General features: G+C 34.6%; 3 protein-coding genes across 9 annotated transcripts in view; 1 reads left to right on the plus strand and 2 right to left on the minus strand.

Moving 5' to 3' along the window:
• LOC148228951 (uncharacterized protein CG43867) overlaps window positions 1-13,547 on the minus strand; it is a 379,323-nt gene extending 365,776 nt beyond the window's left edge. For all 7 annotated transcript variants that reach the window (XM_088199466.1, XM_088199461.1, XM_088199458.1 and 4 more), the window contains exon 1: window positions 13,401-13,547. The gene's annotated coding sequence lies outside the window, so the exon portion shown is untranslated. The remainder of the gene's footprint in view (window positions 1-13,400) is intronic.
• Window positions 13,548-17,047: 3,500 nt separating this feature from the next.
• LOC148228952 (heat shock 70 kDa protein 14-like) lies at window positions 17,048-18,647 on the minus strand. Its single transcript, XM_088199535.1, has one exon. The coding sequence runs from the start codon at window positions 18,565-18,567 to the stop codon at window positions 17,143-17,145; it is 1,425 nt and encodes a 474-aa protein (XP_088055661.1). The 5' UTR covers window positions 18,568-18,647; the 3' UTR covers window positions 17,048-17,142.
• A 1,321-nt stretch (window positions 18,648-19,968) lies between these two features.
• On the plus strand, window positions 19,969-24,950 carry LOC148228953 (UBX domain-containing protein 4). The gene is made up of 11 exons (XM_088199143.1): window positions 19,969-20,128; window positions 20,201-20,335; window positions 20,401-20,532; window positions 20,598-20,738; window positions 23,100-23,329; window positions 23,398-23,493; window positions 23,553-23,679; window positions 23,739-23,884; window positions 23,956-24,139; window positions 24,272-24,449; window positions 24,516-24,950. The coding sequence occupies exons 1-11, from the start codon at window positions 20,047-20,049 to the stop codon at window positions 24,652-24,654; spliced, it is 1,590 nt and encodes a 529-aa protein (XP_088055269.1). The 5' UTR covers window positions 19,969-20,046; the 3' UTR covers window positions 24,655-24,950.
• The last annotated feature ends 1,604 nt before the right edge of the window (window positions 24,951-26,554 follow it).

The following is a 26,554-nucleotide window of genomic DNA, read 5'->3' on the forward strand; positions in this document are numbered from 1 at the left end:
GGAGTTTCTAAAAATCGCATATTTTACAGTTATATATTTTAAACTTCATAGGGTAGTTCCAATAACACAGAACTGGCGCTCTGTATACTTTTGAATTTTGACTGAAAATGTATGTTTGTCATGGTTTTAAAACACTTTGTCATTGTCATTGTATTTTTGGAGAAAAAAAATCAGAACAGCAAGAAAACAAGTATGTATCTTTGTGGTTTTGTTATGTGTTATATATAGATCATTACTGAGAAAGATTAATTTGAGTTACCCTTGTTTCTATTCTTCATAAATGGATAATTCGGGGATATTAAGTCTAAGAGACAATGAAACATATGCTTGGAATGGATATATTTATGTTAAAGACATGATTAATAATGAAGTATGGATTAAATTACTTGCATACAATTGCATTTCGTCAACATGTTAATATTTGTAATCTTTAAGGGATAAGTATCTCGTTGTCAGGTACTTTAAATTGGTTTAGTATGACCTTATCCAAATCAGTGATTGTGTGATTGACCTGGTTGTCTAAATATTATATTGCATATCAATAAAACAAAACTTGTTTGTCATAGTTTCGCAACACGTGTTGCTATGAAGTATCTGAGATGTTTAATATGGTAACCAGTTCGACATAGTTGAAAAACAAATCTGAATCAAACATGCGCCCCCGCTTTCTCGAGAAATTCCAAAAGCATAATTACCCCTAACGAATCTCGCGCGTTTCGTGCTGAGAAAACATAACGCCGTAATTAATACGGCTAATGTGTTTTTAAATCAATTTCGTTACGTAAAAACAGCGGATCGAGCCACACCAGGCGCAGAGGTACATGCAGCTAGCAGTGAGGCGTTTTGTATACATTTTTTCCCCAACGCGACAAAACGATGAATAACGACCGGCGAGAATTAATTTTCGTCCCGGCGAACCCTTTATACATCAAATCGGATTTTATTCTTTTCGAATCCGAGCCAACGATAAACTTTAAGGGGGTTTTAAACGAACGCAGACGAAAACGTAAATCCGGATATCCGCCCTGCACGTAAAATTCCGTACGGCCGTTTTTTTTATTTTATTTTTCGGGACCCCCATGGCCTATCTCAAAATATAATGCCCAATATTTTGTATTCCCCCACGCGCCGGCTGCGACATCTTCCTCCCGGAGAATATATATCTAACGATCGGATGTATTGACAAAAAATATATGACCCTTTTACTGCAAGGAGGGATGATACCCTGGAAAATATCTACGACATACGTGAAATACGTTCGCGGCCCAGAACGCACGATTTACATTGCATTTGTGCTTTGGACCCACCCTAAAGCCACCCGCCACTAGCATTAAATGGTCTCAGACAATATGTCCACTTGAGTCTGTCCTCAATAAAATATGCTTTCTATTCCGATTCTCTCTCTCTTTTTCTCCCTGTGTGTGTGCAACGTACACATGCTCTGTATTTGTTTTCAGTGTGTGGTCGGTAAGGTTTTAAATGGTGCGATTCAGAGGAAACTTTGGGTTAAGTTACACACACACAATGCGGACCTAATTAACGCTTCCGTTTAAAAGTTATAATTAAACTTGGGCTTTAAGCGTCAACATTCGGAGCACTGAGAGCAAAATTTGTCTTGGGCGTTGATTTGTCACATAATTAAGCGAGAAAACTAAAACATCCTAGGGCCAACTATACCTACATCTGTTTTCACAATATATGTACAGCATATATATTTTTTAAAAAGTAACATTACAAAAGACAACGGTGTGAAAAGTATCATCAACAATTAATTAGCATAAATCATCAGTTATGTGCTTTACTATCTTTTTTTTAAATCTTCCGTTGTAACATAACTCAAATACAAATTGAACGCAATTAACAACTACTAAGTAAGTAGTGACACACCAGACTGAAAACAATATCAGTAAATCAGAGAAATATATTTTATTTTTTATAAACTATTGTTACAGCTTAATATGCACGAACTTACTACATTTCTTTTTATTACTTCATCCATGAGATTAGAAAAATCTAAAAAACCTAATATGTGATTATCGATCTTAATTATATTATATATTATAGTAATCACTAATTTTGATCTCTCAGACGCAAGAATAAGGGACGCGATCGCGGCTCTAGTGGCTCACAGCTGAGAGTCACTGAGCATTGGCGGATTGTCGACACCGCCCCTACGTGCTTGAATGAGTTGACGCTACACCGAAAATGCAATGCTATAAATTATATCCTAGCACTCTTAGAAAAAAGGCACCTACGATTCGTTAAATAATTGCTCAGAATTTTTACCGCCGTGTCGTTTTTTGTTAAAATTCAAAATTTTTGTTCACTGCCTAAATTATTAGTCAAAATTATTTTACATAAATCATGCAAAAGACCAATCTCTATAATGCCTGCACTACACTCTCTGAAAGTTGGCTAAGGTTGGCCAAGGACGGATAATATAGTGGGTTACTTCGGTCGAGTTTGGTTCTGTCCGCTCTAAAATCTCTCGGAAGTTGTCCGAGTTTACCGAGAACGGGAGGTAAAGTGGGGGTGATTCAGTCGACTTGGCCAGCTTCGAGCGCTTCCGAATATTGTCGGCATTGTTTCCGAGTCAAAGGGACCGAAGTCGGAGCTACTCTTTCGAGCGCGAGCGGTGAGATACTTCCCCTTTCGCTCTCTCGCGTGTTAAGTGACGAGAGTGAGAGAGATAATGATATGGTGTTTCGCAAGCTGAGATAGAACGAGTAACTCGCTTCAATATCAGTATGCGCGTAAGCGTCTTATGGTTAACAGGCATGTCGAGCGCTGCATCGTGGTCACGTGGTCAAGTTATAATACCACATGCTTATCGGGGACTTCAATAGACTCTTACTGACATCTTTGAATATTTTAGGGCACCAAAAGGGATTAATTATATATTTGATAGTATATTCTTCTAACAGATATCGTTATTATATTTTTTTCATATCAAATTAAATAATTTAAAAATAATTAGTGGTATTTGATTTTGTTGAAAAAATTGTTTCGAATATCCTCATGTATTTTCCTAGATCGGTTTATATAAATGGCACACTATAACGATTTGTTATTTAGAATCGATGGTGACAAATTCTAGGATAGTCACAGATGTGGTGTTCGTATTCTGAAGTATCACTTTATGCCTTATGGCATTTTGCAAAAGCCGACAAAGATTTTGCGTTAATTGAATATTTACGACCGAAAAGTTTTCACTGATATTGTATTGGTGAGTGCCCACACAAACTTTTATAATTATCAGTAGCGTAATTTTAATAATATGACAATTTAAAAATTGCGATTATTTGGCACATTTTTCGATCACGCGCAAATATGCCAGCTGTACATGACAGCAGCCGCCGTGCGGACGTCATTCATGAGTGTAGTGCAAGCATAATAGTGATTCGGCAATAATCAAACACAGTGTCCCTATTTTTTACATTTTCTTGTTGATCTATTGAAGTGTTTATTCCATTCATAAACCCTTCGTTTTTATACATATTAACTTCGCCAAAGGCCATTTTTTAAATTTGCACATATTCACCGCACTTCATTATTTGTTTATTTAAAAAAGTTTTAAAATAAAGAAAGCGTAACGAAAATGCATCAACAATACAAACACAAACTATGGGTCCATTATAGCTGAAAAATTCAATGTGACGTTTTCTCACTTCGAGAATTATTGACTTACTATTAATGCTTGATGAGTGATGAATTTGAGGTTTCTTTAATTTTTTTGGTGCTTTCCAGATATTTTTCTATGAAATAATTTGTTAATTCGATTTATTTCTATTTGTTAAATGCTTCGATTTAGTTTGTTAAACAAATATTGACGGTGCGGTATTTTGTGCGTTATTGTACTGTGTATTTTTGACACATGCTAAAAGAAACCTGGGAAGGCAACGATTTTAATCCATTGAAAAAATAGCAGCGGTATCATGAGAATACAGCATCGATAAAGCAAGTGCAAATACTTTAAAAAAAAAACATAAAATATATTTTTTTATTTTCTTCATATATAATATTACTTTTACTTCGGTCGCGTAATAATACAATTGAGTGATTATTATTAAATAATTGTATAGCTCAATTCTACCATTTATGAAACATACTAACGATTAATTGGTTATTGGAAACTATTATTCAATTATACAATTTATATATTGTGTCGTCTCGATGATGGCTGCAGGCGTCAATATCTAAGTTTTATGACGCCTAGTAAATATGCACATAAATACCTAGACGACCCTTTAAATTAATATCGTGCCCTATCTCTAATCCGCGCATCGTTTCCCTTCAAAACAAACAGTCGTTACGTAGTATCGTCGCGTCCTTTCTGTCGCGTGCACACTTTCGAAACATTCGCATAAACCTTGCGAAAACTTTTACCAGAAACCCTAAAAAAGTCTCGTCGAATCGAAATTTATTAAATTTCGAGTTTCCCTTTCACGGCAGATGGCCTGGAAAACAGACGAGCGTCATTCTTCCCATATAAAACCGCGCATAACCCTACCCTAAAACGTACATAGCTATAACATGGCATTCATGGCTACTAGAGCCTTTCAAAGCAATTCTATAGATACATTTGTGACAGGTCATTACTTTATACTATTCACATTATATTTTGTATTTAGAAAAACACAATTATCTAGATCATGTTTTTTAAAAACAGTTTCAATTGTAGCAAATATTTTTATATCATTGCGCTGACAAGCTAAAGTCGCTTTTAGCGCTAGGCGGTTTCTTTTTACTTCTCGCTATTTTTTATTCAAAATATTGCAATGTGTCGCTGCATAAATAAGACAGCGTCAAAAATTTAAGCGCCATTTGAACCGTCATAATGTCTTTTTCCGCGGATATTATGTAAATGCGCAATAAGCTTTTGTCGGGAATATTCATTCTCTTTTCCGCGCGGGCAGACACGGTCGGCTCTTATTGAAATTTATGGTCATGAGTGAAGGGATAAAAGTCATTGCGCGGCCAGATTCACCTGCTTAGCCGTCGGGGACGATTCGGGATAGTGGCCCTCCGAAGGGCCCCCAGGCGACTGAATATTTCACATAGACGAGGGGGTTGTTTCTTGAACGTACCTTTGGAATTCGAGCCTCGTGTGCCGTGTTTACTTGATACTTTTCTATTTACCTTCACTACTCAAGATTTCATTATTTTATCACCAACTACGGTAAGTTGGATAGAATAATGAAATGTTTAACTTTATATGTTTATTGATCGTAATCGTAAACTTACTGCAATGCTCATCATTATTGTGATAATAATCTTTAATAGATCATCAACCATACATACATAAGTCTGGTCACATTTAAAAGTAACGAAAGCCAGCGAAAAGTCGATTTCATATTTTTTTGAATTACATATTGTCAGTTGCCGTAACTTAAATCTGCATTCGACACGTGTCTGCTTTCGCATAACTATTTTTTAAGATCAGTATGATACTGTAGCATTTAAACTATTCATTATATTAACATTTCTCTAACTATTCGTTAATATTTATAGTGAAATATTATTAATAGTATAAGGTTTCGTGTATTGCAACAGCGCAGGTAGTCATTTTTTTCCTCGATGTACCACTGCATTATTGTGCACTTTTAGGTTTTGCAAAATTTATATTTTTAGCTTTGTTATTTATAACACTAATGGCTACAAAAATTCTAAGCCAATTAGCAAAATAATAATAAAAAATACACTGTTATTACTAAAAATTGTAATTTTTTTTTCAATTGCTGGTATTTATATTTTTATCCTTGTTAAATAAATTTAGTGTTTAATTTCATTTATTATAATAATATATTTTGTAGCGGCAGTAGGTATGTTTAAAATCGAATTTCTTAGTGATTTTAAGTTTTAAAAACTTTTACTCTATTATTGTTAAAATTAAAAATTATGTAGGTGTGAGCCAAAAATACGGTGAATAATTTTATTACGAACAAAGTAATGTGCTGACATCAAATTTGAATTAATCTCCTACAAAGTACTCTCCTTGGCTAGCAATCTTTTATCTATTTTTATAATTATAATTTTGGCTAGCAATCTTTTAAGATAGTTAAATACTTGAAGAAACAATGGGGGAGAATTAGTCGGTGCACCTATAAATCTACTTACAATGAATAAGCATTGTTTTAATTATTTATTCAACCAAAAAAAGGCCACCTTTAACTAAATTTCATTAAATAGGCACACCATTTTTGGAGATGTAGTTAGACTCTAATGCGATTCACACTTATAATTCACATCGCCAACTGACAACCAACGACGCCCTCAGTACCTACTCTCGGACACGTATCATCCAACGACCACAACGAAGACTCTCAAACCGGTAATTCGATTTCGATATTTGTACAATAAACTGTCTGCAAAAATCAAAAACTACATTGCGAAATATTTTACAAAGAAATAATTATACTATGTATGGAATACTAAGACAAAGAAAAAATCTGGATCGATAAGAGCAGGACAATATTTAACTTACTATTATGAATTAGAATGATAAGGTATTCTGTGTTATTTGCTCTTTCACAGAAAATACGATTAAACACATTAAAGCATTCGAAATGCTGACCTTCAAATGCATGCTTATGCTCTTCATTCAAACTAAGATCTAGAAGAAAAATAACATCTTAACTAAAGAACCTTAGACAATGGTTTGGAGAGAGCACTTATTGCTTGTTTATGATATTAGTAATAAAAAAATAGCAAGAATGCTTGCCGTCATCCGAATATCTATTCGAACGTCTTTCAATAACCTCCATGTCGATTTTGATATCATTTCTATTGCTGAATGGTACAAATATGTATCCGAAGAAACAGGTGAATCAGGGAAAACCTGCTTCTACTGATTGGAATTTTATAAAAAAATCTGTTCTTATTCTACTGATTTGGAACCACGCGCACATCGTTACACCACGACAAAATATTTAATATCTAAGCTTATTAACATTCAATGCAGCACGTATCGAATGCGACATATCATGAATGCTGCATCGCACGAATGCATGTCGCAGTGGAGAAAAAAAATCGACAAACGTTAATTTAGTTTGAACAAACGCGGAACGTAACATATCATGCTCCGGTCGTAAAATCGCCGTAAAAGATACGACATGCAATCGTCGGATTGAATTTCAATCGCATGCTAACTCTTTTTTCGCTGGCTGTCTGCGGAAAAACCTCCGGGCGTATCCTGTTGATCAGTTGTTAACATTCATACATCTTTTCCGTTTTTATTCGTCGTAAAAAAACAGATGGTCTCGCGGCTCGGCGTACGTGCGCAATAATTTTCCGGCCAAAAGGGGGTCGGAGAATTCTGGAGGCTTTCCCTTTTAAAATGTCGTCAAAAATGCGTTATGATTGAAGTATTGCCGGTACGCGTCGAAGAAATCAAATGGTACGCTTGCGATGGGGAAAGGGAAAATCCGTTTGCTCGTACTGAGATTTTTCTTCGATTCTCCTGCACGCCATTTTATTTTTTGCTTAAGCATATATTTAGAATGAGACGGGGGACTAAAGCTCTTTGATACATCAGAGTCGCAAAAAATATACGTATAAGTAATTTCAACTGATTACAGTTTAAAACGAAATGGCCAGAAAAATGATGATTCTTTGACCAAAATAAATCTACAACTGACTTTCAGACGTCGAGAGATATGGATCAGCCACACGTGATAAAGACGACGATGTAGAAGAAAAATTGAGACCAAGAAACTCGTCTCATCATAACACAAATGGATAGCCAAAGCACTCTACTAACATGCTAATGGTCTGAATGCATTATCTTTACTATTCACATACACACGTATAAACTGATAGATGTTTTAACCTTTTGAGGGTTCACATACCATTATGTATTATACTATATGGCACAATGGATATTAGATGTCATTTATAAGAGGCATACATTATCGTGATTTATGTATCAAGTTTTATAGTATAGATAAGTGAGTCTCTGTGTTCTTGATATATTGTATAAAATATGTGGGGTTTTTTTCTAATGTGCTTATTTTATTTTAAAAATCTTTATTACATTCTTTATTATTAAATACAAGTTAATGATTTATTACAATTTTCTAATTAAAAAATATATTTTAAATAAAGTTAATGTATATATCTATCCATCTATTACTAACTAATGACATCTGATATTTTTTTTAAACTAGTATATAAAATGTGTTCTATTTATTGCTTTACTTAGAATTATTAAATAGGAAAAAATATCTTACGGGTCATTTATTTTTTTCAAACAAAAGTAGAAGTAGAGAAATATTAATTCAATATTGCATTATATGATAATTTTTGATACTGAAGTGCTTAAATAAATTAGAAAATAGACTTGGTTAGCATATTAAATCAGTGCATAATCTTTTCTTACAGTGCAAAGAAAATTCACATGCCCACACGGTGATGTACACTAAGTGTACATGTACATAAAAGAAAATGAGAATCAAGAGCAATCTCGTTTTCGGTCTATTCACCGAACGTACGACACACGCGATAGTCAAGGGGCTTCAATTATTGTACGAGCTGGATCTTATAAGCTCTTAAACCAAGATCTTTTCGCAAAACCTTCCATAAAGTGGATAGACACAGCTCCAATTACTGTGACCGATGGCGAATCGACTCATTCGCTCCACGGCAGAAGCAACTTCTTCGGTGCGCACTGTACGGCGTCTCTACGGATGCGTATTGTCAATTAGAGTATGTGTGGTGCGAAAACGATCCATGGTTATTCGAATTACTTGCTCAGGTGGACGTTTATGTCGACCGTAAAATTTCGCGTTATTCAAAATAGTGCTATGAAAAATTTGTTAAATATATTCCGATATGATTACACAGAAAGGGCATATTTAAAAAAGTATTTTCGTGATAACCCGAATATTTCTGGTTTAGAATCATGGACGTCATTTCAGTTTTTTTTCAGGAAGGGGGGCAAAAGTTGGACAGTCAGAGGTCATTTTTTTAATATTTTGATTTCATTGCATTTTCTGACCAAATTCAAGGGGATACAAATCCCTTAAATGACGGCTTTGTAAAAGACCATCTTCTTGTACAACCTTAATTTATTCTTACGTATAGAAACTGAGTTGTTAACAATAATGTAGTTAATGTAAATAAATGTGTTTTGACAACATTTTAAATTTATTGTCTAATTTATCTAGTCTATACGTTAATCGTGTTTTCTACGAACATTTCAGCCTTTCCTGATTAGTATTATTCCATTGATTTCAATTTTAGCATTATTTCATCATCATTTTTAGTAAAATTGCTTTATGTATGTGTGTAAAGAAATAAACCCATATTCTTCTTCGAGTTATTATGTGCTTTCATCTTGCTTTTAACTTTTTCATTCTGGAAATTATCCAGTGTGCATCTGCGCGGCAAAGGACTAATCCCTTATCCTCGCAGTTTATCGCGCACATCCTAAGCTCCAAGACCAGTGTTCTTTTTCTTCAATTTTTTTCTCAACCGCAATCTAGGGAGTCGTGTCTGTGCGTTTTTCTTGCGGAAAAGTTTGACGACCCCGGTCATTTCCCGCAATCCGATCCGGCAAATCGAGTCAGACTCGCGCATAACGCGACACGGTCGTAACTTCGTTGCGTAACTCGGAACGGGGGTCGTGTAAAATCTATTTCACCGTCGGATAAGTGTCCATTGAAATTCAAGGTGGATACCGACGACGGACTAGACCCGCCCGGGAGCTATCCTCGGAGTCCAAGGCACACATGCACGGGCCCAAGGGTCCCGATTGAAATTTCAAGAGGCTTTCGTGAATTTTCCAGCCGCCACGCCCACCGGTTAACCTTATCGGTCGTTTCGTCCTTATCGCGCACGATTCGGCTGAGCAAAGTCAGTTGACGAGATACCGTCGAAGATCTCATAAAAAAGATTTAGTAAAATCACTTCAACCAACATGTATGGCCTATTGAATGAGACTATGCTGTAACAGTATCAATTACAAAATAAGTTTGCTAGAGATTTCAACGTAGTGATTTAGAATATGATTAAGCTAAAAGAACAAATATTTGGATGAACAAAACATTAGTGAAAAACACCCAAGAATTGCACAATAGCCACACAGACTTTTGAAAGCCATCAATATGGACTCGAATAGCAAATGAGAGACGAAGGAAGAAGGCGACTTGATTTTTACAACTACGAGGCTTTATGACATCCCTTATTATACATTCGACACCACCGCCCGATATTCACAGATACCTGCATTTTTATTGTATATTTATTACATCAATTAGCTCTTCTGCTCATCAATTATTTTTATTTTAAATTAAAATAAATGTTATAATTTTACCTTAAAATACTTCCAAAATAAAACGATCTCTTGGTGAAAGTTTAATTGCAATAATCTTCATAATGAACTACGGCGGATTGAATCAAAAGTTTCCTAGCTTCATAAATTGAACTCGACGGCACTTCTTTCTTCGTGTAAAAAAGTATCGGAACCCTCAAGGGTCGAACGTCGGCGCAAAGTTTTCCCTATCGCTTCTCGGTATGATGCGCAAATTTATCGGATTCTGTAAAAAGAATCGCAGAGCAGAGAGCGAGAGATAAGAGCCGCGATTCGAAAGCGGTTAACGCTAATAAATTCACACCGGTTCATTGGGCCGTCAAAAACATTTCCAGGTGTGTATTTTACAGGCGCCGCTGAATCGACTACCACCGCTGACTGCCTTTATTGTTCCGTGCGATATCAATTTTTAATTCGGTTCAGCAGTTAGCGTAGCCATTACTGAGCGTTTACGGTTCAGTTCTTGGTACACAAGCAACCGGCGGAACATTATCTCGGAAAAAATCGATTCTGCTTTTCGACAGATCGGACTGCAGGCATCTATCTTCTTTTTAGCTTTCTGAAAGAGGGCCGAGTCATTGAGCTAATGTTTTGATATGAAAAATAAATAAAAATGGCAGAATTTACCGGTCGAGACGATGTCGTTACCGAAGCGTGAAACTAAATATTCATAGAACGATAACAACAGATACGATCTTCGTCATAGTTCTTAGATAAGTGTGAATGAATTGACACCTTCTTGCGTGTCGAAACTTGTGTTTCTTGATGGATCATGACATTAAAGTTTGTCTGAAAAAATATGATATTAAAAACCTCGTTCGAACGATAACGCAATAAAAAAAACTAGCGGCTTCTACAATCATAGGCGTTATCTTATTTGATTAGGTCACGACTAACGTTCTACCTAGATTCTTGAGAGTCGCCGGAAAGCACCGCAGCTTTCCCTGACTAATTGTAGCACTGCAAGGTTAGATAGACGCATTGTAGATGAAAGTGTGTCAAGTCTCAAACGACGATGGGGGAAGCGTCTCTAACAGCTGTTATGCGAGAGACAGGTGTGCGAGATCGTCACAAAGAGACCATACGGGGTCACGATTCTGAAGACAGTTCACTAGACTTTTAATGTGCGGTATAATTTATCGAATGGACGACGTTCCGCGATGACCTATGGTACGTCAGCCGAGATAAGATGCGCCCCTTTCCTCTAATAATAATTTAATTTAGTTCAGTGAAGGCAAACATAAATGACAAGCGAATCGAAATTAAATGTAAAATAGATAGCTCTTCCCCACTCGTTCGTCATCCATGACCACTCAAATGGTAATACGCGTAACGGCACTATTTTGCCATACTAGTCCCATATGCTAACGATCAAGAATATATAATAACTCTGGAGAGGGATAATAGTTCAATTTCTCACTACACGGTCTAATATATCGATAAATTTATTCTAGAAACTGCTCATATGTGTATGTATTTTAACTGTTTATTGTTTTTACATATATGTATATGATTCAGCTCCTAACTATTTGTGGATATATATTTTTAACGCATTTAGTTTAAGAACCACATTATATGAACGGTTCTTCCATCGCGAAAATGCCGCTTCTAAGCAAGTGCCGCCCGGGGCGGTCCCCCTCCTCCCCCCACTTCTCTTTAGCTACACCGTGGGATTGTGGTACATATTTTTTTTTCTAAAAAACAGCTTCATGGCTCCATTTTTTGTAAATAAAATTAACTAAGCAGCAAAATATTTCCTGAAATAATTTTCCATTTATAAAAATTCCGTCCGTTTATTTTTATTATTATTTGTATTGATATTTACAATCTATTTTTGGAATAAGTTTCATAATAATGTTATTAAAGCTACGGCAATTATCGTGTCCTCAAAAACACATAAATGACTAAAAATATTTTTTCTTCGACATTAATTTTAACGGAGCTACGATTTTTTAATTTTTTTTATACTCTTAATTTAGAAACAAGAAGTGGATCAAACTGTTTTATGAACTTATTATATTTTAGTAAAAAGTTTCATGACGATATGATTAAAACTACGGCAGTTATCATGTCCTCAAAAGTCGTAATACATATTTTTCTTGAGAAATTACCTAGAGCTTAATATAAAAATATGTTTATGACAAGAGCAGGTTTACTATTATATGTACATATATAGATAAGCTCATTTTGTTTGTAAAAAATAATATTTAGCTACCATATATTATGGTAGCAGTTAACATGTTTTTCATTTACTGGTTCTACTATAATATTCTAGCCGTTTTCGAGTAATGCAAGTGTGTTAATTTGATAGAAGGGCTGAGGGGCTGATCATTTGCCGCTCATATTATTTTACTAATCTATTTTAATAACTGGTCACTTTTTTATCTGATCATTGATGGAATTATTTACCTCACGTCACTGATTGTACATCCACTGGAATAAGTTTTGTATTGCTTAAAAACAGCTAGAACATGTAGTACAAACAAGTCAAGAATATGTTTAATTTTCTATAGGGGGGATTTGACATAACATTGACATATTTTTGACATTTGTATTATCGAAAATGTTGTTTCGATTAGTTAAGTAAAACATGAGTTTATTTACATTAAATCTTATTCTACCATGACAATACCACATAGGAGAAAATTCTGTCGCATCCACCTTGCACCTTTATTCTATCGTTCTTTTAGGTAAATTTAGCAGATTTCGACTCGTTTTATACAGTTATCAAAGAGATGAAAGAAGGTCGTCGATTAAAATGGCACATACACAATAGATAAAAGTTATTTTAAAAACACTAAAAATCAATAGATTCGTACAGCTTTTAATCACAGTGACTTTGAGAAGAGCTGGTGCAAGTTTTAATTCGTGACGGAGGCTTTGCGCAGGTGCTGCGGTTCCCGACCCCTTTTATATAACGCCTCAGCTGAGACTGTGCCCTTCGATCATGGCCAAGAATCGATCCGTTAAGAGCGGCTTTCGCCACTTTGACAGATGTCAGAGCGCAATCGGAAATTTGTTTACGCGGTGCGGGGAGGGGAGGGAGGGGCGGGCGAGGCTTTTAGGTTATGCGCTAGAGGGCGACACTCACCTTCGGCGCAGCGCCCCTGCAGGGCTTCGCCCCCGTCCGCAACGGAAGGGACGTCGGTATCACTGAGACGCGAGCTGCGATAACGCGTGACGGCGTTAAGCGACGGTCATCGCCGGACAGCGCCTCGGCGCCTCCGCGCCCGCCACTGACGCGACCGCGCCACTACGGTGCCCACTACGCCACTTTCAAACGGACCGCCGACAGAGACATCTATTATTCAGCGGACGCAACGCCGAAACACCTGTTGCAACATCTAAAACAGCGCTCTGCCGCATCGACGTCATTGTTGTTCGACAGGTTGTCATATGACAGAATCGTTTTGACGTTTTAAACGTCAAGTGTTGAAAACAATATTTATAAAATAAAAATTATTTAATTTATTATATAAAATTGGTACAAGAAAAATGCGTGTGACAATATCTAATCCAACATTTTGCCTTTCATGGGAATTACTTTTTTAAATGCTCAGCAGTTTAGAGAAAGCAACTGATCAAACTGTATCAATGAGTTTGCTTAAACATTTCGGAAATTCCTCAAGGGTACAACCTGAACCCTTGGCTCTTCGCTTTTTTTTATAATTGCATAATACGACAGTTACAAATTTTTTGTCTGTATGTACATGATTTAAAATTGTTTAAATGCATTCGATTTGTTCCGAACTCTTTCTCTTTACAGAGTGACTTAGATTCTCTATGGAAATGGGCTTCCGTTAACAGTCTGCCTTTTAGTATCGAAAATAGCCATAGTGTGTCATTTTGTTGATCCTGTTCACAATCAGTTTATTCCTACGATTTTGGTGGTAACACTTTGGCTAGAGAAACTTCCACTATACACAATAATTCAGAATCACTTTTGAGAGCAAGTGGAAGTTCTCTCTACACATAAACTCGGTTTTGTTATCGGGATACCGACGTCCCTTTCGTTGCGGACGGGGGTGAAGTCCTGCAGGGGCGCTGCGCCGAATGTGAGTGTCGATTAAAAATCGTGATTTTTTAAAACACCGCGGGTCGCGGAAAAATTGTTAAAAATCGGGACTGTCCCGTCAAACGCGGGACGCCTGGTCACCTTAATTTAGTTGCGCAATAATTGTAGTGTGACAATATAATACTCTTGTAGACTATTTTTTTTTGTATTTATACTTGACATATAAAATTTATCATCCTAGATAATAAACCTCTTTTTCTACTATTTTTTTATTATATGATTACAATGTTCCTTAAAATTTATTTTTTTATCTACAATTACAAAAAGAATGTTGTTTTCTTCGTTTACCGTTTTCCAAATTCACGCAAAAAGCAACAAAATCGGCAGTTGCTAACTGGAGACAAGAAATGAGCGCTATACTTGAACCAAGGACGCAAAAAGCTATGGCTTTCTAAAGGTCAGGTAGCGAAACATTCTGTTAAGCCTGGCTTTACGACGAAAAAAATCCTTGTCTGTTTGGTGGGACTGCAAGGAAATCATTCACTTTGAAGTGGCCTTGGTTGGAAGACGATTCGTCACACGCCGTATTCTCCAGACCTATAGACAATTTGCGTTAACACAGTCAGTGAGGCTTATCTCGTATTTCACGACGTTATTTCACCGGTCCGCTTTCGCCGAGTAGATCTGTTATATACGTATCAATTATTTCCATGTTATTCTATACTCGCAGTAAACGTACGCCATCATGGAAAGCGGCAGTTCTTCTTCGACGACCAAAAGACTTCGTCGACAGAGAAAACAACCATCATAAATTTATTTAAAAATTTAACGGAAGCTTCGCCTGAAACACTAATTCAACAAGTTACAAGTATTACCGATATCGTTGGAGTTTCTCAAAGGAGTATCACCTTTATTTATAAATACTTCTATACTTATGTTTAATATAAATTAACAATAAAAAACATAGATTAAACGTAATTGATAAACTAGATTATTTTAATAAATCTGCTATTAGAAATAAAATCCATGATTTTTTTTGGTAAATGAAATATCCACTTTGGATAAAATAATGCAAGTAGTTACTATTGATGAAATGCTTCCCAACTTTAAGAGATCATCGTTATATATAAAGTAATAAAAAAACCCGGTTTTAGATATAATAAACGTGGCAGAAATTCAATGGTAATAGAAAACCAAAAATAATTTCAAGGAGAAAGTGACATTTAACCGAAATTAATAGATTTAGACGTCTTGGGAAAAAAATGTACTACGTTGATGAGACTTGGCTGAATACTAAATATACAACACCTAAAGTGCAAAGCGATAAAACAATAAAATCATCAAGTTATGCTTTTATAAATGATTTATCTACAGGTAATGCTATTTTAATTGAGTATTAACAATTTATTCGTCTTTCAATAACTTGAATTATTTATTTTTTAGGTAAAAAAATCATCAGGAAAGGGGAAACGATGGATTATAACCTACATCGGTAGTGACTGGGATTTTGTTGATGGTGAGCAAAAGATTCCAGTATCGTGGATAACGCTCCTTACCATTTAAAAAGAGTCGAAAAAATACCATTAACAAATTATAAGAATGGCTAAAAAAATATTGACATGATAAAAATAGAATAACCCGGAATTGTAAAATAATATAAATCTACATATGAAAGATATGCAATTGATGAAATGGCAAAATCAAAAAACCATAAAATACTAAGGTTAACGCCATATCATTGCGCTTTAAATCCAATCGAAATGATATGTACACACGTAAAAAGACCAATAGCTTATAATGATAGTACGTTTAAGATTAATGATATAAAATTACTTTTATTAGATAGTGTTAAGAATGTAACTCTTTGCCTTTGGTCGAATTATATAAAAAAAGTAATAAAAAAAGAAAAAGATATGTTTAATATAGTTTATAATATTGACCAAATGTCAGACACATTAGTAATTGATGTTTCAGAAAATTCAGACAGCAGTTCTTCTTCAGAGGGTAGTTCTTAGTTTTGTTTTATATATGTACTACATATAATACTTCTTATTTAAATGTAATAAATTTTATATTTGTGTTAGTAGTATATATGAATAAATAGTTTTGTATTATTATTATATCACTACGATAATAAAAGTATGTTACTTATCAGTATACTTTCATTTCCTTTGCATTCTTGCATTTTTTACCCTTATCACTTTCACAAGTGATAAGATTAAACGGTTTTCTAACAAATTGTTATCACTGCTGAAAGATATAAGCTTTTAAATACATAAGTGATAACGATTGCTTAGTATGAAAAATATAGTAATGATTTTAATTTCTGTAAATTGGTTCAAAATATAAACAAGTGTAATGATAAGTATATCAAATGTATATCTGTATCGTGTGCTTACCATATCTTTCTCAATTATGAATAACGATAAAATGGATAGCTCTCGAACTGACTATATCAACGCAAATATAGTGTAGCTCTGTCTGATTATCATCTGTATAGATTGATGCAACACTTTTTGGATAGCAAAAATTATAAAAGTAATGACGATGTTAAAAAATGACTATGTGACTATTTTGATTTAAAATCAAGACTTTTATGAAAGAGGAATTTAAATGTTGGCAAAAATTATATTTTAGAATATTATCAAACCACTGAAAAAGCTTCAGAAAATATAAATTATATTGGGCATGACGTAATGCCTTTAAAATTAAATAAAAAAACATTTGAAAAATATTTATCCACATTTAATGCAAAACATTAGGCAAATACATAAGAATAACTTAATATTATTAAAGTCATAAGTATAATTTCAGCTAATCAAATTACGTTCACAGTCAACTCCTTATTGTTCAATATCGCGTGAATTCGGGGATTCTCAGAAGCGCAAGTAAACGAATAAGTTTTAACCAAATCTTCCTTATTTCCACCAGTGTAGACGTGTAGATCGATATCGGCAGCGTCCCCGGATCGTTTGAAAGGCACTTTGACTTCGGAATACACGGGAGCGCCCACGGGGAACAGCGTAATGTTCTCGTCCAAATACTTAGCGAATATGGGATTTTTAATGCAATCTATCGTGACGGCGCTATCTTTAAGCGTCAAATCTTGATACTCCAAAAGCAGAGACGCTTGTTTGGCACAGCCGTAAGCTATCACCTCGTCTGGAGCCAATCTGTTCAAAACCGAAGCGTTGGGTAGTATATCAGACACCGCCGATTGCAATTTAGGTATTTTCATGCAACCGCCGCACATGATGATCTTGGTGATTTTAGATTTGAGATCGTTCTTCGATAGGAGTTGGTGTATAGGAGCCATGAACGAGTCGATCTGCGAACTGAGGAGGTTTTCGAATCTGGCTCTCGACACGTTTTGACTCCAATCGACACCCTCGCATAAAGACTCGACGAATAGATGCGCCGAGTTGAGCGTAGACAGTACGTGTTTGCATTCGTTGGCGTTGTTGAACAGTTTGTCCATTGCTCTCTTGTTCTCTCGCGGATCCAGCTTCCATTTTTTGAAGAAATCGGCGGCTATGTAATCGGCTAGATCGGATGTTATGTATTGACCGCCTATGCCCGTTTGGCGTATTTTCGCTTCGACACTGTAGACTCCGGCCGCGGCTCTGATGACGCTGACGTCGCAAGACGTGGCGCCGAGGCGATAGATCAGTACGTACTCTTCGACGTTGTCTTCACCGATGTCGTAGGCTAAAGCCGCAGCAGCCGGTTCGCTGATCGCGTGCAGTACTGAAAAACCGGCCAGTTCGGCAGCGGTCGTTATGCGCGTGCGACTCTCGTCCGTCCAATTCAGAGGCACGGCGATCACAGTGCGGAGTTCACCTTCGGCGCAAGCGGCGTGAGCTGCTATACTGAACATTTTACTGAAAAACTTAGTAGCCACATTGTCCGGCGTCAGCGAAATGAGGTTATTTTCGTTTTGGAACTCGTAGGTTAGAGTGTTTTCGTACGATACCAGCTTGCAGTCGTTCCTCACGTTGAGCTTCTCTATCTCGTCGTCCGAGACTCCCTCGTCGAAGAGGCGCTTGTTGTTCTTAACGTAAGCCTTCCGTCTGGTGCCGGTCTTGTGCGAAGCGCATATTTCGAACTCGGACCCGTCGAAGGCCAACACCGCAGGAGTCACTCTGTCGCCCTGATCGTTGGCTATGATCTCTGTCTTGCCGTCTCTGTCCAAAGCGAGACATATCGAACTGTCGCCCAAATGAATACCGAAACAGGCGGACATCGCGGCAGCGTGACTTTGACAGCGCCGGTCGAGTGTGCACGCAAAGAAAAATTATGTCTAAAGTCGAACAAAATCGACCATATATTACAAAAATATAGAATAAGCTTTGCAGAAAAAAACATCAATGTTATTATTTATTTAATACTTTTAGCACGTATATATCAATGATTAAAACAATACATACTTAACCCAATTAAATATACAATAAAAAAAATCGGTTCATACATTGTAATGTTTTTTTAAATATTAACAATATCGTGATATTTATTAATAGTAATATAGTAAATTTAAATTTAAATACGCAAATATAATAGTTAAAGTAATATCAACATTAAATCCAGATAATATTCTCTCTATGTTCATGTATTTTAAATTGGACTGATCATACAACGAGGGATAGTGGTTCACTAACTCAATCAGTTTTTCGTCATCAATTTTTCTGATAAAACAATATGATAACTCAGAAATCTAAAAAAACAAATAAAGCAATATCTTATAAAAATCACGTGCTATATAAAAAGAAAATTATTTTGTATCAATTTACGAAAATATTCTTTACATCCGAGACCGTTGTGGTTGCCAACTGTGTATTCCGTCCAAACTTTGTGACCACACAAATTAATCCAAAACAGTTCAAATTTAATTGAGTGTTGCAATGTTTGCATCAAAAAAGGTGTCTGTTTTTTACGTATTAATCGGCGTTTATTTACACCCAAATACCCAAGCTTTTTTCAAAATTAGGTGTTTTGATATACTTGGATATTTTTATAGTTATTTGAGAGACAGAAATGTTTTTAATCGAGCGTAGAACGAGACCATGTTATGCCTTTTTGTCATTGTTTATACACGCACACAAACTCATTTCTTCGACCATACTTTCACGTAAAGCAGAATATTCTCGGCTAAACGGGTAAACTCTTGAATTTTTTTCACTACGTTGCGAATTGTTCGTACCATAGGATAATGAAATTGTTCATAATCTTTCGCAGTTCGTACAGAACTGTTATTTCTGTAGAAAATTTGAGTAATTTTAACGCGTTGAGCGGTGTTAAAGCGATCCATTTCGTAAATTTGTTATTGCAAACTTACAATCAGCTGTCCGGTTTACATTGCTACCGACATAGACAACTCAAATTGGATTAACCTGTACAAACTTCCGACACCGTGTTAAATATAATCAAATGACGCTACAAGAAAAAATAAGGTATAATTGGAATATTTTTTTTAATTCATGGTCAATAAACGATGTGTTTATACCATGTAAATACAATTATACAACCATTTAAACCGCAAATGTTTATATATGCGTCTCTTTCCCTCTCATTGCACAACACGTCTAAGCGACAGAGACGCACATAGTGTCGATCGACACGTCACTAATCTGGCATTTGCGATTCGGACAGTCATATTTGCGGCTCCGTGTGACGTACTGAGCTGACATTTCGACATTTTCCAGAATATTCCGTATTATTTGACAAAATGCGCTGGTATACCGGAAGCATAGTCGACGCAGTTAACCTGTCAAAATCTAAAAATGCATATTTCGTCGTATACACTGAAGGTATCATATTTTGTACTCTACAAATATATCTAGGTATATATTGCACCGGTGTCTTATTTGTATCTTCTGTAGGCACCGACGAGAAATCGATCGCGATGACCAAAGTGATCAATCAATCGGATATTTCGTCACGATTAGAGGACGAGAGATTCGTAGCCATCAAAGTGACGAGTGATTCTCAAGAATACAAACAGTTCGCCGAAATATGTATGACTCGATAATTTATTTTTTTATTCATGTATCAAATCGATGAATATGAATTTAATTTGTAGATAAATTGGTTCCTGTGCCGTCTATGTTTTTCATCGGCGATAACGGTGCACCCGTTGAGATAGTACATGGAGAAAAACCAAACTTGTCGGAACATATAATTACTACTATAGATAGTCTCGCCCTAAAAAAAGGTACTGTTGTTTTCAATTAAATTATTCAATTACAGCTTTTTGTTATTGATGCTTTGTTATAATAGGTTCCGAGAGGCCTTCTAATTCTAATATTGATAAACCGGCTTCAACCAGCAAAGCGTCCACTTCTTCTTTTATATCCGCCGAACAAGAAAACATTGCTAAAACTTCTGAGAAAGCTCCTGAACCGCCAATTCCAGATAAAGGTAACATTTCACTTGATTCAATTTATTTTGCTTTTAAAAATAATTTGATTTATGTTTAAAAATCACATGTATCGTTAGTTTTTTACCATAAAATTTTAGTTTTAAGATGTTGGCTCTTTCATATTAAGACTTTTTATAATAATATTACGATTGAGAATCGAATAAAGCACATCTAAACCGAATTTTGGTCAATAGGAGAGCGCAAAAAACAATTATCCCTTCTCAGAAGTCAAAAATCCACATCAAAAGCAATAAAATCGTGTCGTCGCCGTCGCAGTGGGAATGCTCGGACACGATTTTATTGCTTTTGATGTGGATTTTTTTTGCGCCTTCCTATTGACCAAAATTTGGTTTGAATGCACCTTTACTGGTTCTCTTATATCATAAGTCGGTAGTAATATCGGTAAGAATAACTATCATATTTTTATTAAAGTGCAAACTAACTATGGAGCAATATGCAAGATGTGATTTGACCTAATAAAAGTTCTAATATATAATAGTTTTAATTAGTTTTAGAACTTTCATTAAATGTCGTTAAAAACATCAAACGTATCTGTATTTTATCAAGGTATTATTTTTATAATTACGATGGCTAAAACTGAAAATGAAATGTTTCACGACACATTAAAAATATTTCTACTAGCATAGAGAAAGAGTTAATTAGTCGACTTGGGCTTTGCAGTGAATATGCATTGCAAATGGATGAATCTGCAGATGTCGCAGGACTAGCAGTGCTATTGGTATTTGTTCGTTGCACATTTGATAAAAGTATTGAAGAAGATTTACTCACGTGTGCATATCTACATGGAAAAACTACAGGAGAAAATAATATTCATATATTCAACTGTATTAATGATTACATTACAAAACAAGAGATAGGCTGGGAAAAGTGTATTGATATTTGCACAGATGGTGCTCGTGCAATGGTAGGAAAAATTAAAGGTGTTTTGTCACGCATCCTGAAAGTAGCTACAAGAGCTACTAGCAGTCACTGTATTTTGCATAGGCATGCACTGTTGACTAAAAAAATTTCCACAAATTTAAAAAATGTTATGAAGAAGCCGTGAAAATAATAAACTATGTAAAATCTAGACCACTTCAATCTAGATTATTTAAAATTTTGTGCGATGAAATGGGTAGTGTACATAAAGCACTTTTATTACATACTGAAGTGAGATGGCTATCCAGAGGAAAAGCACTATTAAGACTTTATGAACTTCGAAATGAATTATTAGTCTTGAAGGCACAAAATAATTTGCAACATCATTTTATCAAATTTTTAACAAATCCTTCCTGATTGATACGTCTTGCATATCTGGTGGATATTTTTACAAAGTGCAATGATGTTAACTTATCATTACAATGAAAAAGTATTACAATTTTTAATATGAGAGATAAAATTGAATCTTTTGATAAAAAATACAATTTTGGATTTTATCGGTTGAATCTAATAATTTTTATTGTGTTCCTGTCTTATATATATGTTTAAATGAATTGAATTTTCAAGTTGATAAAAAAGTTTACAAGTATTTTTAGAATACCTATATAGCTTGAAAATAACTCTTTCGGAATATTTTCCGAAAACTAGAAGGACGATTCCTGGGTTCGGAATCCATTTTCCGTGACCATTAATAATATATTGATACATATCGATGACTTAAAGTGTAAAATTGTTAACTCCATATTTGACAACTTTAACTAAATAGACGATTTAAAAATAGGAAAATAAAACAATGTCTTAAGTTTGTAATGTTTAATTTCAAATTTTGGAGATAGCAATTTTTTGTGCATGTGTATTTCGATTAAAAATTGTTTTCACCCAAAAGTGTAGTTAGCAAATTTACACTTTAACCCATCGATATTATAAATAATACATATAATTTATATTATCCACTTTCTACACATACTGATTACACAACTCCAAATTTGCGACTGATTTTTTAACTTGAAAAGAACTACATTTTGAAAAAAATATGTATAAAATAACATTGTATGAATGTATTTTTAAACATTTATTGTTCAGTATTTTTAATCTCCAACATAGTTGAAAGGGTACTTGTCGGCCGTAGAATATTTGTTTTACCTCAACCATCTGACTACTTATCAGGTATTGGCCGAGTCTTTCACAAAAAAAATGACCTGAAGAAACCCTTTTTGAAACGGTCTTATCGCTTAAGAATTTATTCATCAATTTTGTGCATTATTTATAATTTTTGAGAATTAGTTATCTTTACCTAATCTATTAAAAAAACAGTTATATTAACTATTTTGTAAAAAATATTAAACTTTGAAAATGTCTGGACTATAATGACGCAGCTTAAATTTTGTCGTACAGTTTAAAATATGATTTCATTATTTCAGTAAAAGAAACCCCAGCTAATGAAGAGGGTTATAAAGTAGTGTGCGAAGATGGTGTTTGTCGTAAAGTGAAAATTGACGATGCACCAATTGAAACAACTGAAAAAACTCCCACTGTGGCTGTTCAATCCACTCCAGAAGAAAAACCTGACTTGTCGATAGACGAAAAGGTCGAAAGAGCCAAAGAACTTTTGGAAAAGAAGCGTATCGAGAAGATGGAAGAAGAGAAGAGGGTTAGTATAGTTTATAAGATCAGTAATGATAAATGTCACATAATTAAAACATATTGCTCTACTTCCAGTTGCAAAAACAGAAGGAATTAGAAAGGAGGGCACAAGGACAAGGAATGGCCGAATTGAAAAAATGGCAACATGAGCAAGAGCTTAAAAATCTCAAGGTGAATATTTTATTGTACGATTTATTCTTATTGCATTTAATATTTATTTATTAACGTAGGAAGAGAGGATGAAGGAGAAACTTGACAATCAAAACGCTCGTGCTAAAATCCTGCAGCAAATTGCCCAAGATAGAGCAGAAAAACAAGCTCTTTTTGCACCACATACGCCCGAAGCTCCAAAGCCAGGTATAATTTATTTATTGCCCTATTTAGATATATTTTTTTAAATAATTTATTATTTATAGAAACTTCAAAACCTAAAATATCTGAAAGCACTAGTAATGTTACAAAAATCCAGTTCCGAATGGCAGATGGTACTACGCATACAACTCAAGTCGAACCAGACTCGACTTTAGGACATTTGAGACAGTATGTTAGACAAAACGTGCAGGTTGGATTGTGTGATATACATATTTCATTTTTATTTGTTATAAAAAATGATATAAATATAAATATTTGTAGAAATCCGGGCCATTCACATTATCGACAATGTATCCACGACAAATCCTAGATGAGAACAAAGATACTGAATCTATGCGAGTATTAGGCCTCCATCCTTCAGCCGTCTTATTATTGATCAAAGGAAAGTTATCCTCTTCTAGTCCTAGTGGAAATTCAGCTCCAGTCGCTAATTTTGGATTTGTTGGTAAGTAATATTTATTTTATTAAATATTATTTATATAAATTTTTATAGTCCGTAACTGTTTTTGCTCTGTGTTTTGCCCAGCACTGCTTCCAATTTTCGCATTATTTAACTTAAACATACGTTTTTTTTTAGGAATGGTCCAACAGTTCCTATTTTCGCTCATAGTGCAGCCCGCTCTTGCCTTGTGGACATGGATTTCATCGTTCGTTAATCCTAGAGCGCCCGATGAGTCAAGACGACGACCTAATCCAAGTGCTACTACAACTCCAAATACCGAAAACGACGATCATACAAACCAATCTGATGAAACGTAAGTAATATATTCTATTTAGGTTATCTATTAATAATTAAATATTAATTTAAGATTTGTTTTCAGTGAAGTGAAACGTCGCCGAACGGCTCCGACCAGTGGTACGACGTCTATTCGACGCGAAGGGAACACTTATCGTCTAAAAGATAACGATTCGGATGACGAAAATAATACATGGAACGGAAACTCAACACAGCAGATGTAATTTACGAATTTCGTTGTTTCAACTATTTTATATATACGATACTAAAATATCATAGTTTTTGTTATGTCAATCAAACAATAAATTATTACATTGAATGTGATCGACCAATTGGATATTATTAGTGAGACTTTTGCCTTTTTACGTTTGTTTATCTATTCTTTGTAAGTAAAATATTACAGTATCAATTCAAAGGTCTAAGTTGATTGATATGCGCATTTAAATATTATTTTGTATTTTAAAACCTCTAAGTGTTAGCAATAATATGTAAATATTCAATAAATATTCCATTAAATTGATATGCATTATTTTATATAACAAGCTTTCGTACGCAGATTTACCAGTGCTTAAAATTTTTCATTCGTGACACATAAAATTTACCATGAAAACAGCATTATTGTAACTTTGAGCAGCTGTTCTTGTAATTGTCATAACATGGCTTATTATTAATTGCAGTCGATGCCTCAATCACACATGTATGCGTTCAATATCTTCAAAACTAAAATGCACTTAAGCAGCATTTCAATACTTTAAAGACTGGTTTAAAACTTAGGCTTATTTGTTAAAATAGGACACGACCGTGAGAAAACAATTTTCAGATTAACCCTTTGAACGGTATCACCGTATATAAACAGTACTTGATCTTTCACTGTTTTGAGGTAACCCAAATGGTTACATATTTACATATATAACTGAAGAAACAAATTTAATTTGCTTTAGTATAAATGCTTTTTATATAAAATAATACCAATAAATTAGAGTACTACAAAATTTATTTTATATTAATTTTAAATCAAATCAAAAAAAAATCCACAAAAGCCTAATGATATATATAAGTAAAATTAATATTAAAACATAGCACAAAAAAATAGTAAAATAAATCAAAGCAATAAAACGTTGGGAATCATTTTTATATAATTTACTATAAATGCAATATAAAATAACGATGGAAAAACGTAAAACTAACAAATGTGTATAAATTAACTCACTACTCAAAGGGTTAAGTCAAAGTATTCGTCATGAACCAGAAAGATTAAAAGTATCCATTGCAAAAGCTTTGAGAAAGGATAATTGCCATCTAAAATGGCGGTTCGTAATTTTCTGTAGCAGCCAACGGCAATCTGTTCTAAAAATATCACCTAACGGCCATCATTTTATAATTGACCGTCTCACCGAAAGGGGCGGAAAACAAAATCTTGTAATTGGTATAAGCGGGCAACTAACAACACTTCCTTAGATACTTTCTCTGATACTTCTACAACTTGAACATCCACTTTCATCAGAATTTTGTCCCTTCCCCTCAAGCTGAAATGATGTCTCTAATTCTAATCCAGAAATTCTCAGGTCATCCCTCAAAGAAAATCTAAAAAAATAGTCTCTAATCTATCCAGAAAATATTTCTTAATATATATAATTTTAGTCAAATCATACCTGAATATATTTTCACAGGCAGGTGTTAGTAAACTTATATTATTTCAACTTTTCCATACGTAGTAATATTTACATTTACATACTCATCATTATTTATTTACATGCGATGTATAAATATTACAGTGAATATGTATTTTTCAGTAAAGTTATATTTTTACTAGTGAATTCCAAATACATTTCCATCAGTAGTTATATAGTTCTACTTCTACATATATTACTTATATATTTCTGCTCTAAAATGTATGAAACTAATTTGCCAGTTAATTTACTATTGAAATCCAAACCTAACCTACAGAATTAACCAAACCCAACTTGACCAAAAACTAATTAAAGCTTAGTCAAATCCAAAATACAAACTAAACCAACCCACCTCTCAGGGGAAAATAAGCGGAAGAAGAAGTACAAACAGACGTCGCATCTCGCATATTGCTCCATAGTTAGTCTGCACTTTAATATTACTATGTTTTAAGAA

Source organism: Plectrocnemia conspersa, unplaced genomic scaffold, assembly GCF_051122295.1.
Source record: "Plectrocnemia conspersa isolate PC_06_02 unplaced genomic scaffold, ASM5112229v1 ptg000012l, whole genome shotgun sequence".
In the NCBI taxonomy this organism is placed as follows: domain Eukaryota; kingdom Metazoa; phylum Arthropoda; class Insecta; order Trichoptera; family Polycentropodidae; genus Plectrocnemia; species Plectrocnemia conspersa.